Source organism: Gossypium hirsutum, chromosome A09 (assembly GCF_007990345.1).
Source record: "Gossypium hirsutum isolate 1008001.06 chromosome A09, Gossypium_hirsutum_v2.1, whole genome shotgun sequence".
Lineage (NCBI taxonomy): Eukaryota > Viridiplantae > Streptophyta > Magnoliopsida > Malvales > Malvaceae > Gossypium > Gossypium hirsutum.
Genome location: NC_053432.1, coordinates 6,933,228 through 6,948,107, shown reverse-complemented (window position 1 = coordinate 6,948,107; position 14,880 = coordinate 6,933,228). Strand labels below are relative to the sequence as shown.

The following is a 14,880-nucleotide window of genomic DNA, read 5'->3' as shown; positions in this document are numbered from 1 at the left end:
ATGGACTATTATATAATGTCCAAAATCTTAAAAATTAAAACCCTATAAATAAAAAAAAGTATGTATAAATTTATTGTATCCCAAGTAAAATTGAATTATTCTTTCCCTTTTATGTTTACTCTTCTCTCTCTTAGTTGTATTTGCTAATAGTATCTAAAACATGAGACCAAGTTATAAATCTGCTAACATATTGAGTTTATTATATTAGATTAATGTATTTTTGTAATTTTTTACTTATAATGATCTCTACTTTGAATTCCTAAACCCAACAAAAAGAAATGGTTGAATTACAATTACATTGCCGATTGAGTCTTAACTCGATTAGTATCTGCATTGTTGTCAATATAATAGGATGTAAATTTGAATACGCTGAAACGTATTATCCTTCTATTTATGGATTAAAAAGAGACTATAAATAATTCTAAAAATTGTATAAAAAAATAAATATGATTAGAACATGCAATGAAATTGCTAAAAAAAAAATTACATGCCCATTGAATGTATAACATTTAATTCATACATCGTGAGAAAATTAAACCTGTTGAGAAAAATCAACTATTTAAATAATTGAATCTAAATTCATGGCAACTCAATTTGATTAAAAATAATTACAATAATCGAAATATTATTTTTTTGCAAACAAATAAGTTACCAAAAATTTCCAAATAAAAAACTCAATTTGATAGTATATACCAACAATTCAAATTCAAAAAGAAAATCAAAAAAAAAATTTATACTTTTAAACATGATACAAAAGATCTGATAATTTAAACATGATACAAAATCGACACCAACATGAAGCATTTAATATCCATGACCTTCTATTGTATTCATGTTTAAAATTTCAACCTATTTAATCATTTATTGTTATTACTTATATATAAAAATAAACAAAAATGCACCTACACACAACATGCATGTCATATGTGTTATTCATTGACATTCAAAATATCAAAAATGCTCATGAAACAGTAGCATACTATTACATTTTAAGGAAAGAAAAAAAAGAGCAAAATAACAAAATTGAAAATTAGAAACTCAAAAGTAGAAGGGGAAATTTCCTGGAAATTCCTTAAATAAAAGATTGAAAATAAGCTCAAGAACACAACATTATATATATCCTCAATTAAGAAAGAAAACATATAATAATATATGAAGGGATTTATTCCTCAGCACACAAATAGTTGGGATAAAGAGCGGCTAAACACACCACTTAAATGAAAATATGGGTGGAGAATTTGAGGGAGGACAGACAATGTACAGCTGATCAAGCAAAAGACATTACCATTCATTGTTCCTAACCAACTTCGGCTTGGTGGTCAGATGGGTCATTTAAAATATAAAGACCACACTGTCATGAACCCTAGACTTTTGGTTTTGAGCCACACATTCAGAGATCCACATCAGGTTCCTTATCTCCTGCTCCCTTAATCTCATGTATGCAAAGAAAACACCGTAATGGAACTGCGCCCGGGGGGGGGGGGGGTTCATTGTCCAAGAAAACAAGTCAGAGAAAACTAAATGACCTTATTTCATGCATGAAAAGAAGTGGGGAGGATATTTTCACTTCACGAAAACTAGATAACTGTTACAAAAAGAATGGATGACCGCGGTAACCAGTACAAACCTGTTGCTCGAAAGCTAAGCAAAGCCTTTTCACTTCCTCCTCGTAAAATGCTTTGTCAAGCATTTGACTTTCTCCATATGATAATTTAGAGAAAATCGATTGATAGGGAGGATATTTTTCCATTGCACCACGAACCTAGAAGCAATCCAAGCAAAAGACTAAGAACTACGAGTAACTTCATTTAAGCAAGCATAACGTTTGAAACACACCTGGTCAATATCTTCACAGACAGCAAGTTCCTCGTGACCATAAGGATAACTGTTTAAAATGAAGCAGCATTGTCAGAGAAGACACTCCACAATTATCTAATACCAAAAAGTAAAAACAGTACGATCAGGCCTGGGAGAAAGAACTTACAGCAGACCGAAATTAGAGTATAATTTCCTACGATCATCACGAGTAAGTTCAGTTCCAATGCTGCAAAAAGTAAACAAGACCAAACATGTTTATTAGAAAATCCTTGGTAAGAAAATATTGAGGGTAAAACTAAAAAACTTTAGGAAGTAAATGATATCTATAAGTAAAAATACCTGTTAATTGTAATATTGACAGCTCTCCTATCAGCTTCAAAGGCTAAGAGGTCAGACATTATCTCTGCAGTTGCACCGCCTAGTTTCTATAGGGTAAAGCACATTGAAGTTAAAAGGAGGTCCAAAATAAGAACAATCTGCATAACCAAATATAAAATGCCATCTTTCTTCTGTACTTAGAACCTTACCTGATATATTCAAAAAAGAAAAATGACCTTACCTGACAAAACTTGTAAAAATCTTCAAGGTATGCTTTGTAGAGAGTGTTCCTCATAATTTCAATGTTCATGTCATCAAGGTCCTAGGAGAGAAAAAAAGGCGAATGACTCCAAAAATCGAAGTCATAGAAATGATAACATTCAACAAACAGAGTACTCCTTCAGCAGGGTTGGTAACAGTCTGACATGGATGCTTATACAGAGAGAGAGAGACAGATGGGCAGACAATCAAATTTGGTGAAACATTATTAGAGAAGTTGTTAGAGCAGTGTACCTCAGATGTAATACATTCAGAAAAGTATGGAGCCAGTGGAGTGTCAACGAGAACCAACCTATAGAGTTCACGCATGTTCTGAGCAACTGCCAGGGTTGCAATGCTGACGCAGTGAAAAAGAAAAGTGAGCATACATACTATAATAATAATAATAATCTAGTCTCTCTATAGGGGTTACATTACCTATCAAACATGCCCAAAGGATGGCATTTCTCCAAAAGCTCTTGAACATCTCTCTCATGCAAGGTTCCAGTAACAATCAAGACAACATTGTCTATCATGTGACCATATCTGAATGAAGCAGTCAAAATGTTAGTTTTTTGCTGGTTGTCACTACCAAAAAGACCCGTTAATAAAACTGCATCTCCACAACATCTAAACAGAGTTCTAGATACATCCCAGGAGACATATTGAAGCAGCCCAACCATTTGGGCAGCTATGTTCCACCCGAGCCTAATACTGATTAACCAGATCAAGAGATGAGGGAAACAAACAACCCCCCTCTAACTTCAAAGAAAATAACAAAACCTCATGGCAGCGTACGGATGTGCACAATTAATACTTCCATTTCAGAACCACCAGCACTTTGATGCTACTGAATTAACACCTAACATTTTATGCCTAGTTCTAAGAACAACCTAACATTTTATGCCTAGTTCTAAGAACAACCTAATAACATTTCAGAACCACCAGCACTTTGATGCTACTGAATTAACACCTAACATTTTATGCCTAGTTCTAAGAACAACCTAATTCACACAGAAAGCTGCCATTGCCAATAAGCAATTAAATCAAAGGTAGATCATAATACCGAAATAAATCAAATGCATGGCCATATTAAATATGTCTCAATAAATTCAAACAAAGAAACAAAAAGGACAAATCTTTACATACGTGATATACTCTAAGAAGGTGGACAATGGCTCGGTAGCCTGGCATAGCATATGCTTATACTCATCAACGAGTTTAAGAGTGCATTTCTCCACAATAGTAGTCGTATGCAATGGTGAAGGTTCTGCAAAGCATCAACAAGTGGCATAATCAAATTATTAAAAAAAAAAAAAAGCAGATCCTCTATCAATTAAAAAATCAACAATATGTGCTTCAAATTAACTCTATAAAGTTATAATTGAATCAATTTAGATTCAATCCAATTAAAAATCAATGCATTACTTAGTAGATTCGAAATTGAAAAGGCCATAAAGATTGGAAGGGATTGAGATGTGTACCATTTTGGAGGTAAGGACCGTATTCGGTGGCGGAGAGGTGCATCTTGATATCGTCAAGGGTCTCGCATTGGCAGAGATTGTTGTAATCGGCGGCGGTTAAGAGACCGGCCCGGTGACCTCTCACGATCGCTTCTAGGTAACCGCCGTGGATGTTGAACGTCATAGCTTCGAATCCGTACATTTTGCTGGGTTGTTTTTTCAGTGATTTGAGTGATTGAGATCTAAATTTGCAAATTTGAAGCTAAGAACGGAACCCTACAGATAAAGAATTGGGAAATTGGGAGATTTTAGATTTATGGGTCCAAATGATGATTGTGATGATGGGAATCAAAGGGAGCTTGGAGAAATTACAGTTTAGATTTCTGACGGGATTCTTTTTACATAATTAATTAATTAATATTTAAAAATGAATTTCAAAAATATAACTAATTAATAAAATAAAAATAATGTGTCCGATTTGTGTTAGAGAATGGCTTCCGGCCGGTTATTCACATTATTTCGGGTTTGAATTTTGTCGGGTGTAGATAATTTTCGGTTTAAATTTGTTTAAGTTTAGATTTTTTTGAATTAAACCTTTTCTAACTTGTTTCTATGGATTTAGATCAGGATCGAACAGGGTTAGATAGATTCAAATAATTTTGATGTTTTTGGATTTAGATCAGCTCGGAGCAGACAAATTAAATAGATTTAAATAATCTTATTGTTTTATAAGCTATTATTTTTTTTATTTTTAATATAGTATTCAATTTTGACACACAATACAAATTTATTGCCATAATTATTTTTTTTTCGTGTGATACACGGCTAATTCCGTGTATTAATTAAAATATATTATATTGAATTATTAAAAAATGGTACAAAATTTCTAACATTTCATAAATACTATTTTTGAAAAGGTAAAAATAATATAAATATTTAATTTTTATAATGATAGTAATTTAAATTATAATAAATATAAATTAAATAAAAATAATAATATTTAAAATAAACTCAAATGATTTGATGCTACTCTTAAATATGATTTCAACTTTAATCTTAAAAAAATTAGAATATAATTTAGAAATTTAAAGAGGAGAAAAACGATGTAAATTAAGTTACTAAACAAAAATTACATGATGGAAAGATGTATAGAAAAAGAAAAACATAATTGGAAACTAAATTAATAAATTAATCTATACTATTTCAATATTTTCATTTTTCTATTAAAGAAAGAAATATTGTATATATTATATATGAAATTCAATTTTCAATAATTAAAAATAATAATTGCATGAATGAATGAGCAAAATTTAAATTTTAGAAAACTTCAAACACATATTTATATTTTCTTATATTGGATATTAACAATCATATGTAATGACTTAAAATTAAGAAAAAATTAAAATTAGATTAAGTGTGTATAAATTTATATATATATATAAATATATTTTTATAACCTACAATTTAATGATTATTGACATATATGATCCTTGTTATATGAATGAGTATTCACAGTTGATATATTTTTATAAGGAAATTAAATTGAAATAATATTCATTTTAAATTTTAATCAATGAAAACACGTGGCGAATAATTAGTGTGCCAAATAACAGATTTTTAGATATGCCACATAAGAATTGTTTCCTTTTATTATAACCTTAAATTGCTATCGTGTATATATATAATTATTATATTATGTAATATTTGTGTATATTATAATTTATAATTTATCTTATACTATAACTATTGTAACGACTTGATTTTTAATGGTATAAAAAATTATGGTTTTCAGATTTCGTTTCTGTAAATATTAAATAGGGATATTTATAAAGTTAATATGCAGATGAATTGAAATTTTGTTAGACAATTTAGTCAAAATTGTGATTAATTAAGGCCTAAAGATAAAATTGTAAAGTCCAATTGCTATAGATTTTAATTGACTAAAAATTTGGGGACATAAATTGCAATTATCTAAAGGGCCAAAATGGTTAATAAATTATTTTTAGATATGTGTTAGTGTACGGTAATGATATATGTTAATTTAACTTAACAAATTAAAGATTAATTAGTTAAAACGTGATTAATTAAGTAATAAACTAAGTATAAATAGCTTTTGGGTGGAAAGAAAGATGAAACTGTCATCTTCTTCACTCGTACAAAGAGAAAAAAAAATGGAAACTCCATTTTTAGAGTTTGAAGTATTTGACCATTAATTGGTAAGTAAATTCAAGGTTCTTTTCTTATAATTTTTATAGATTTGAGGTTATGGGAGCTTGATTTAGGTACCTCATGTACCAATTTGTAAGACTGTTAAAGTTTTAGAAAGTTGTCATTGTTGCTAAGAAAAGGATTAAATTGTAAAGTTTAATTGTTGATTTCGTACATTAAATACCAAATTGAATAAAATGCAAATCTATCATGAAATTTTAGTAGGAATAGAAATTAGAAGGTCCCTAATGAGTATATGCAACATTGAATTTTAATTTGAAACTCTAGATCGAAAGTAATGATTGTCTCGGGTTTAGGGACTAAATTGAATAAAGTGTAAAATATGATTGATATTGCATTTGATTGTGATTTGAATGGAAAATTGATGGTGTTAGATGTTTTGAGATTATATTTAGCTAACGTCGACATCGAACTTGTAACAGTCTGTTTTTCAATGGTGTAAAAAATAATGGTTTCGGGACCACAATTCTAACATGTCAGTCTGTAAATATTAATTATTTAATATTTACAAGGTCATCAGTGTCATATTAAATTTTGGTTAAGAAATTTTATCGTTTAGATAATAAATTAAAAATGATTAAATTGTAAAAGAGGTAAAAGTTAATCGCTATAGATTTAAATTAGTAAAGGGACCAAAATGGTGATTAAATCATGGTCAAAAAGTGCAAGCGATGATGGACATGATTACTCCAATAGCTTTTGGGCTATTTGCTTATTTAATCCTAATTAGTTTAGTGTTAAATTGAAATTAAGAGTTTTGTTAAAAATTTTAAAATAATTGAAGGACCAATTGTGCAATTAAACCCTCATTCAATGGTAATTATACCATTAGTTAAAACAGTGGATGATTTAAGTAAGTTGAAGTTGAAATTTCATTAGAAATTAAAGATTAATTTAGTAAATTGATAAATCAATTAAGTAAAATTAAAGAATAACAAAATTGAAAGGCATCATCATCTTTATTTTCTTTCATCTAAAAATAAAAAATCCATTGCCAGGGGGAGTAAGCTTTGGTCAATTAGGGTTCCTTGATTAGGTAGGTAAATCTTATCCGTTTTTAGTAATTTTCATGTTTTTGAGCTCGAATTAACTTGATTTAGCTAATTCGAGGACTAATTTATAAAATTTTTAAATGTTTTGGATTATTCCATTATTGATTTTGAGTTATTCTTGAAGCTTTATGAAAGAATATGGAGTTTGGTTGTTAGTTGGACTAGTTTGTAAAGTAGTTTTTAATGATTTTAATGTTTAAGGGTTAAATTGTTAAAATGGTAAAATTCCAAGGACTTGATATGAATTAATTATAAATATCGGCTGTAATGAAGTCCTATAAGATTCGGCTAGGTTGAGTTTTAAATAAAATTTGGTTAAATTGCATGTTTGGGACTTAGGGACCAAAATTGCATAAATGTAAAATATTGGGGGTAATTTTGTAAAAATACCTAAAAGGATTTAATTGCATAAATGCCAAGCTCTCTTTCTGACCTAGCGAGTTACTATGGTGGATTTATTGATCAAGTACACTGTCGAGAACTCTTTGAGAAAATGCCTTAAAGGCATACCCAAATTTTGCCACAAATGCGAACTAACAACTTGCCACTTAGGCGTTGCAAAATTCACCACAAAGGCTTCCTAAACATTACGCCACATATACTTTTAAGATAGTTCACCATAAGAGTTTCCTAGATAACCTCGCCACAAAGGCTTTACAACTAACTTGCTACAAAGGCTTCCTAGACATTACGCTACAACGGCTCGGTTTGGCTTACCACCAAGGCATCACACAAACTGTCGTGTTTGACGATATGGATTCACTTAAAATCAACATCGTTTTAGGTTTGCCCATCATCGCCTCTAAGATATGCAAAAACCCTAGTAGACAAAAGTGACTCATCCACCATTGTCAGAATGTGCCATGGCCATGGTTTTTCCACATAACTGCCACACTATCCTTTTCTCATTTTTACTGTCCCGACGGACCTCGTGTTTACAGTCTTGACGGACGTCACTCAAACACCACCACGGGGTTTATTATCATATCACATATTTTCCCAACACCCTACCCGAACCCCTTGGTCACCAACTAAAATTTGGCATGCATCACTCTAATAACATGTTGGACACATTTACATAGACTTCATACACACGCACAACAACAACAACAACAACCTTCAAGAAGATATGTGCATCTATATGAACATCGACTGTACAAGGAATCACCAAAAAATATGATACAGAAATTGGTTCTAGAGACTCACCAGAAACCTACCTTTATCTCGACATAGAGCTTCTATTTCGATTGTCCTTCCCAATCCAGCAGCAAAAACTACTTACAAGATCATGTAATTTCCATTAGAATCCCTATTTACAGATAGTTTACTAACGTTTGAACTATGTGCAACCCCCATGTAGGGCTTTTCACTCACATCCTACTGTTTTCACACCTTTTAACATCCTCACTCCTCAACAATCGTAACATACAGGGCTATAAGACTTAACAGAAGGTTGAATAATCCATTGGTTAAACGAGGTCTTAGCTCTATCTTAACAAAGAAGAAGAGAACATTTAGGTTAGAAAGAAGAACCTGAATGTTAACTAGAAAAAAAAACCATCTGGAATGTCCCCTTTTCTTCAATAGATATACTCTTAATCCCCTCAATTTCCCTGCCAAATTTAGGGGCAGGTAAAAGAAAATCTGATGAAGATCTACTTTACTGTTGACTAATCATAAGGAAGGTTGAATCAATCCAATTGAATCTCGACTAATCCCATTACAAAAACCAACTTGAACAATGCTTATAGAACCCGAACGTACTATACCTTTGTGGTGTCTTGCGTATGGCATGGTCTTAAAGATAATTAAGTCTCCTACAACTTTCTCATACACTTGATAGGCTATTCATGCTTAGCCACTACTAGGGCGTACTCTTCCGTAGGCGTAATCTTTCTTCACTTGAAGATATCACGTAACTAAATCCTTAGGTACTGTTAACGGGCAAATACTACAATGTTGGTATGCACCAATACTGTAACTCACCAGCAAGTCAGCAGAGTGGCAGTTTATACTACCATAGTGCCAAAACAGTTTACATACATACCTTACCTTTTTGGATTTGTTGTTTTTGGGGTGTGACATGAACAATTAAAAAGCCTTTATATAGGCTAGCTAAGGACATCCAAATAAAACTCTAAAGTATATTGAAACTCTAAATTATCAAAACAATAAGTAATTTTAAACTAAACTTTATTCTTTGACTAAAAAACAAAAACTCCTAAACAATTTAAAATACTTAAATAATATCCAGAATTCAGAATAATAAAATAATAAAATAATAAAATATAATAAATACAATACTGGGCTTATATATAAAAAAATTAAGCCTAAAAACCAAACCCAATAGGAAACTCGAATTAAAAGCTAGAAACTCATAATTTCCATCATAATCCCGTCAAGAAATTCTACTTGCGCAATCTTCACTAAAAATGGTCATAATTTGAGCTCCTAAAATCAAAATTACGTGATTCAATGTATGTTTCAAAGCTAAGAGATAGATCTTTGAACGCTATGAAGACAACTAAATCGAGAAATAGATGGATTCCATCCAAAAAGTCATCGCAAGTCGGCTGATTTCTCAAACTTGAAAATTGACAGCTTTAGTGAATGAAATTTAATAAATTTCACCCCATCCGTGCATGTATCAAAACATATATGCAAATTGAAAAAAGGGAAGACACGTGGAGTGAAAGAAAAGAAAATAGGAAAAGAGGGTTGGTGGGAGGAGGAAAAGGCGATGGTAGCAAGCCCGAAGGTAGTAACTGCCGCTAGGAAAATGGGCATAAAAGGCAAATGGCTCTAGAGATAGAAAAGAGAAAAGTTTTTAGAGTTTGATTTTAGATTTTATTCGTACTCTTTTTTAATATATACAATAAAATCAAAAGATATTCTAAAATATTTGATTTTTTGTGATAAAATATCTAAACTACCTATAAACTCCAATTACCCATAAATCAAAGGTAAAACTCATTTAATCATACTCAAACCCACGTCCTCTTTGTTATTGCGACAACAATGATGTCAACCTAGCTGACACTCAATCATCATAATTGATTTTTTGGTGTTGAGTTTTTACCCATTTTTCTTTTTTATTTGTGTTTGTTTGTTTAAGGGGCTTCCTGTATCAGGTTCTTGGTTTGCATTGTGTTTGTATTTTAAACCTGCTTTTGAATTAATAATTTTTATTGTCGAGAACAAAATGCATGCAACACTTTCATTATGGAGAATTAAAGTAATTGTTTTCCGAAGAGGAAATTTCAAGTCATATTCAAACGATATTATCTCCTAGGAGAGATGAAAGATCATTTTAATCAATGGTGAGGTCAAATTATGGTATTCTTTCATCATCCTTATTTAGTTTATTGTACTAAAATTTATTTTAAACTTGCCCATATTCACTTTCCCCTATCATTTTATTGTTTAGTGTGAAAGTTTCACCTTATAGTTGTACATTCTTATTAATTTTAGTTGTACTTTATGTTTCTTTTTTCTAATTACTATTTTAGTTATAATTATAATGTTATAAAAACCTCAATTTATAACAATAAATTCTTATTATTTAATGCTACAATTTTATATATTTGTTTAGGAAATTTGTAACTACAAATAAATTAATTCCATCAAAAGTCCAGTGTTGATCGAAGATGGTCAATTCTCTAAGGACTAATCAACAAATTTGTCTTTTTCCTCGATTAATTCTGTTTGATCTAATTCCCGATCTATACAATTATTCAATTTAATTTATCAATTTCAACCCTCTTATTTCATCCAATTATAAACATATATCAGCTCAATTTAGTTTTTTGGATGCTCTATAAAGTTTTGCATTTTATTCAATTTAGTCCCTAAAATCGAACTTATCATATCTTCCGAATTTGAACTCCAAATTTTAAACCCAATTCAATTATATTCATATACAGCCTCCTATTATCACAATTTATAAAAATTTCATATCAATTTCAAGATATTTACAATTTAATCCCTAAACTCAAACTAACAAAATTTACTTAACAATTTAATCCTATTTTATTTCTAAGCTTCAAAACCTACCATAAACATTCAAAAACTTCAATTAACAAAAATGAAAGCTATAGAAATCTTTAACAGTTTTGAAAACAAAGATATGAGTTAGATGAACCTAATTGCAACGATCTAAAAAAATATAAAAATTACAGGAAATGAATTTGAAATGACCAAACGTCCAAAGCTCCAAGACCCATTTTTTTCTTTTGCTTCGCCAAGAAGATGAGAAAAAGAAGGAAAAAATAGTTGTTATCTTCTTTAATTTAATATATCTTTAATTAAAAATTAATTAATCATAGTTTATTTAATTAAACATGTTTAACTAATATAAACCTCAATTAACAAACTTATTGGATAACAAATCGATTCCACCACCGTTTGACATACAAAAGAAGGTCTAATTGTTTAATTGGTCCTTCAGTTAATTAAAAATGCATAGTAATTGAACTTTTACGATTTAGTATTTTTTTCATTAATTAACTATCAAACCATTGAAATTTCTAAACCAAGCTTCAATTCATTAATACAACAAATCCGTAAATATTTAATTTTAAATATTTACAGGTTTGGTTTATGAAAAAGTGGTTTTGACACCTCAATTTTCAAAACCACTAACTTTCGATATGCACCACTTGTACCTTGACTAACTAACCAATTAATAAAATTTATCCAATCAAAATTCACCATAATACCATATTTCACTCTTAAATATTAATTACTAATATATATAGACTCACACACCAAAATTGTGATCTCGAAATCACTATATCTAACACTACTGAAAATGGGTTGTTATAGGGTTTCTCGTCACGATGTGACAAACTATCCCGGCCTCGTCGTGATGATGGGATTCCTTGTCACGACGTGACAAACTGTCCTGGCCTCATCTTGGTGAAGGGATTCCTCGTCACGACGTGGCAAATTGTCCCACCCTCATCATAACGACTGGATTCCTAGTCACGACGTGGCGTAAAACTCAATCCTCATTATCACGACAAAATTTTGTATAGAAAAATCTTATTATTTAATGCTATAATTTTATATTTGTTTAAGAAATTCGTAACTACGAAGAAATTAGTTCCATCAAAAGTCTAGTGTTAATCGAAGATGGTCACAAGGATGATAGCAAGAATGATACGTGAAACAAAAGATTAAAATAAAAAAATAGATTTATTTGTATCATTATTTTTTGGTAAACAAGAACAACACTAGGCAATTACAATGAAAAACATAAAATCAAAAGCCCAAAATATCTTTTTGAATTAAACCCCACACAACTTGAAGAGGTATGAAGAACACCTAGATACTTGTGAATTCTATAGCAGCATGTTTGGCCTTGCAACTTCATTGTGAGTTTTGAAAATGTGATGGATACAAACCTTCTAATTCATACGTAACAACTTATGAATAACCCGTAATTCTACGATATGACTGATAATAGAATTACCAGCTAACATTATTTCTACTAATAGAGCGTTATCAGATTCAAGTTCAATCGGTCGATAACCCTTGTATCATTATTATTATTTATTTTAATATATATATATTAATTTAAAAAAAAAGTTGAAGTTTTTTTAATTTATATTTAATTTATTTCATATTCTGTTAAAATTAAGTGACCCGAATCCTTATTTAAATAAAATATAGTGGTAAAATAAAATAAAAAAAGAATCCATATAGAATTACACTTCTTTTATTTTATTTTAGAATAAGGTTTTTTAAACCTTATTAAATTCCATCTATTTGATATTGATTAGAATAATGTGTTTCAGTCTTACTAGAATATGGCTTTATAAGCCTATAAATAGACATAGTCTATTCCTCTTGTAATTATTTCGAATTCGACATAGTGAATTTTTTTCTCCTCTGCCCGTGGTTTTTTCCCGAAAGGGTTTCTACGTAAAAATCTGTGTGTTTATTTTATTTTATTTTATTTTCACAAATTGGTATTAGAGCTTCCGGGTTGTTCATCTCGATCACGGTAATGGCGTCTTTGAAGTATGAAATTTTGCTGTTAGATCGTAACACCAGATTTGCGTTGTGGTAGATTAAGATGCAAGCAGTTCTTGCGCAGATGGATCTGGAGGATGCCCTGCTAGGGATAGATAAGATGCTTTCAACATTAACAGATGAAGAGAAGAAGCGTAAAGAGAAGAAGCGTAAGGATCGAAAGGCATTAACACAATTACATCTGCATTTGTCCAACAAAATTTTGTAGGATGTGATGAAAGAGAAGACTGCCGCTGCATTATGGAAGAGGATAGAACAAATATATATGTCGCAAACTCTAACAAGCACTTAACAGTGTTTGGAGGAATATGTATCTGTACACGAACACTTAACAGTGTTTAAAGAAATTCTCTTAAAATTAGAGGCCATGGAGGTTCAGTATGATAAGGAAGATCTAGGGTTGATTCTACTTTGTTCGTTGCCTCCGTCTTATTCAACCTTTAGATACATGATTTTATATAGCAGCGAGTCTCTCACAGTTGATGAGGTTTATGATTCTTTGACCTCGTATGATAAGATGAAGCATATTGTGGTTAAACCCGACTCTTAGGGAGAGGGTCTCATTGTTCGTGAGAGACAAGATCGGAATGCTGATGATGATCGTGGAAGGACACAGGAATAGAATCCTCGCGGTAAATCTAAGGGTAGATCAAAGTCTTCAAACAGAGGTAAACCTTGCAACTTCTGCAAGAAGAAAAGGCACATTAAATCTGAGTGCTATAAGCTATAGAACAAGATTAAACGGGAGGTTGTGAATCAAAAGGGAAAACAACTAGAAAATTTCGGTAAAGCTGATGTTGTAGAAGACTATAGCGATGGTAAACTTCTAGTCGTTTCAGTAAACAATTCTAAAGTGAGCGAGGAGTGGATACTTGATTCAGGCTGTTCCTTCCACATAAGTCCCAATCGAGATTGGTTTACAACTTACGAAACAATGTCTGAAGGTGTTGTTTTGATGGGAAATAATGCTTCGTGTAAAATCACAGGTGTTGGAACAATTAAAGTTAAGATGTTTGATGGAGTTGTTAGAATACTTAGTGGCGTACGACATGTTCCAGAATTGAAAAGAAATTTAATTTCATTGAGTACTCTTGATTCAAAAGGGTACAGATACATAGCTGAAAGTGGGGTTTTAAAGATTTCTAAAGGCTCCCTTGTTGTGATAAAAAGGCAGAAAAAGACTTCCAAGTTATATGTTTTGCAGGGTTCTACTGTTACTGGTGATGCAGCTGTCACTTCCTCTTCCTTGTCAGATGATAATATTACTAAACTTTGGCATATGCGCCTAGGGCATATGAGTGAGAATGGCATGGTAGAATTGAGCAAAAGAGGCTTCTTGATGGGCAAGGAATTTGCAAATTGAATTTCTGTGAGCACTGTGTTTTTGGGAAGCAAAAAAAAGTTCGATTCACCAGAGGAATCCATAACACGAAGGGAACGCTGGAGTATATTCATTCTAATCTGTGGGGGCCATCCAGAGTGCCCTCGAGAGGTGGAGCTAATTATATGCTAACCTTTATTGATGATTTTTCCAGAAAAGTTTGGGCATTCTTCTTGAAGCAGAAAAGCAATGTGTTTTCCGCATTTAAGTCTTGGAAAATTATGATTGAAAAATATATGGGAAAAAAATAAAATACCTCCGCATAGACAATGGCTTAGAGTTCTATTCTGATGAGTTTAATAGATTGTGCAAGTCAAAAGGGATT

The 14,880-nt window shown here is 31.2% G+C and overlaps 1 protein-coding gene across 1 annotated transcript; it reads right to left on the bottom strand.

Moving 5' to 3' along the window:
- Positions 1-1,091: 1,091 nt before the first annotated feature.
- LOC107892365 (V-type proton ATPase subunit d2) lies at positions 1,092-4,394 on the bottom strand. Its single transcript, XM_016817434.2, has 10 exons — positions 3,879-4,394; positions 3,544-3,664; positions 2,833-2,940; positions 2,650-2,752; positions 2,378-2,458; positions 2,158-2,243; positions 1,985-2,044; positions 1,837-1,885; positions 1,628-1,762; positions 1,092-1,464 (listed from the first exon to the last, which is right to left on the bottom strand). The coding sequence occupies exons 1-10, from the start codon at positions 4,057-4,059 to the stop codon at positions 1,333-1,335; spliced, it is 1,056 nt and encodes a 351-aa protein (XP_016672923.1). The 5' UTR covers positions 4,060-4,394; the 3' UTR covers positions 1,092-1,332.
- Between the last annotated feature and the right edge of the window lie 10,486 nt (positions 4,395-14,880).

Bases quoted from the DNA above. Each gene is read 5' to 3' on its own strand.
- LOC107892365 (XM_016817434.2), bottom strand. From the start codon at position 4,059: ATGTACGGATTCGAAGCTATGACGTTCAACATCCACGGCGGTTACCTA. The intron at 3,665-3,878 runs GTACACATCTCA...GATGCTTTGCAG, and splicing joins CGGTCCTTACCTCCAAAATG to AACCTTCACCATTGCATACG. The intron at 2,459-2,649 runs GTACACTGCTCT...TTTCTCTCCTAG, and splicing joins CTGAATGTATTACATCTGAG to GACCTTGATGACATGAACAT.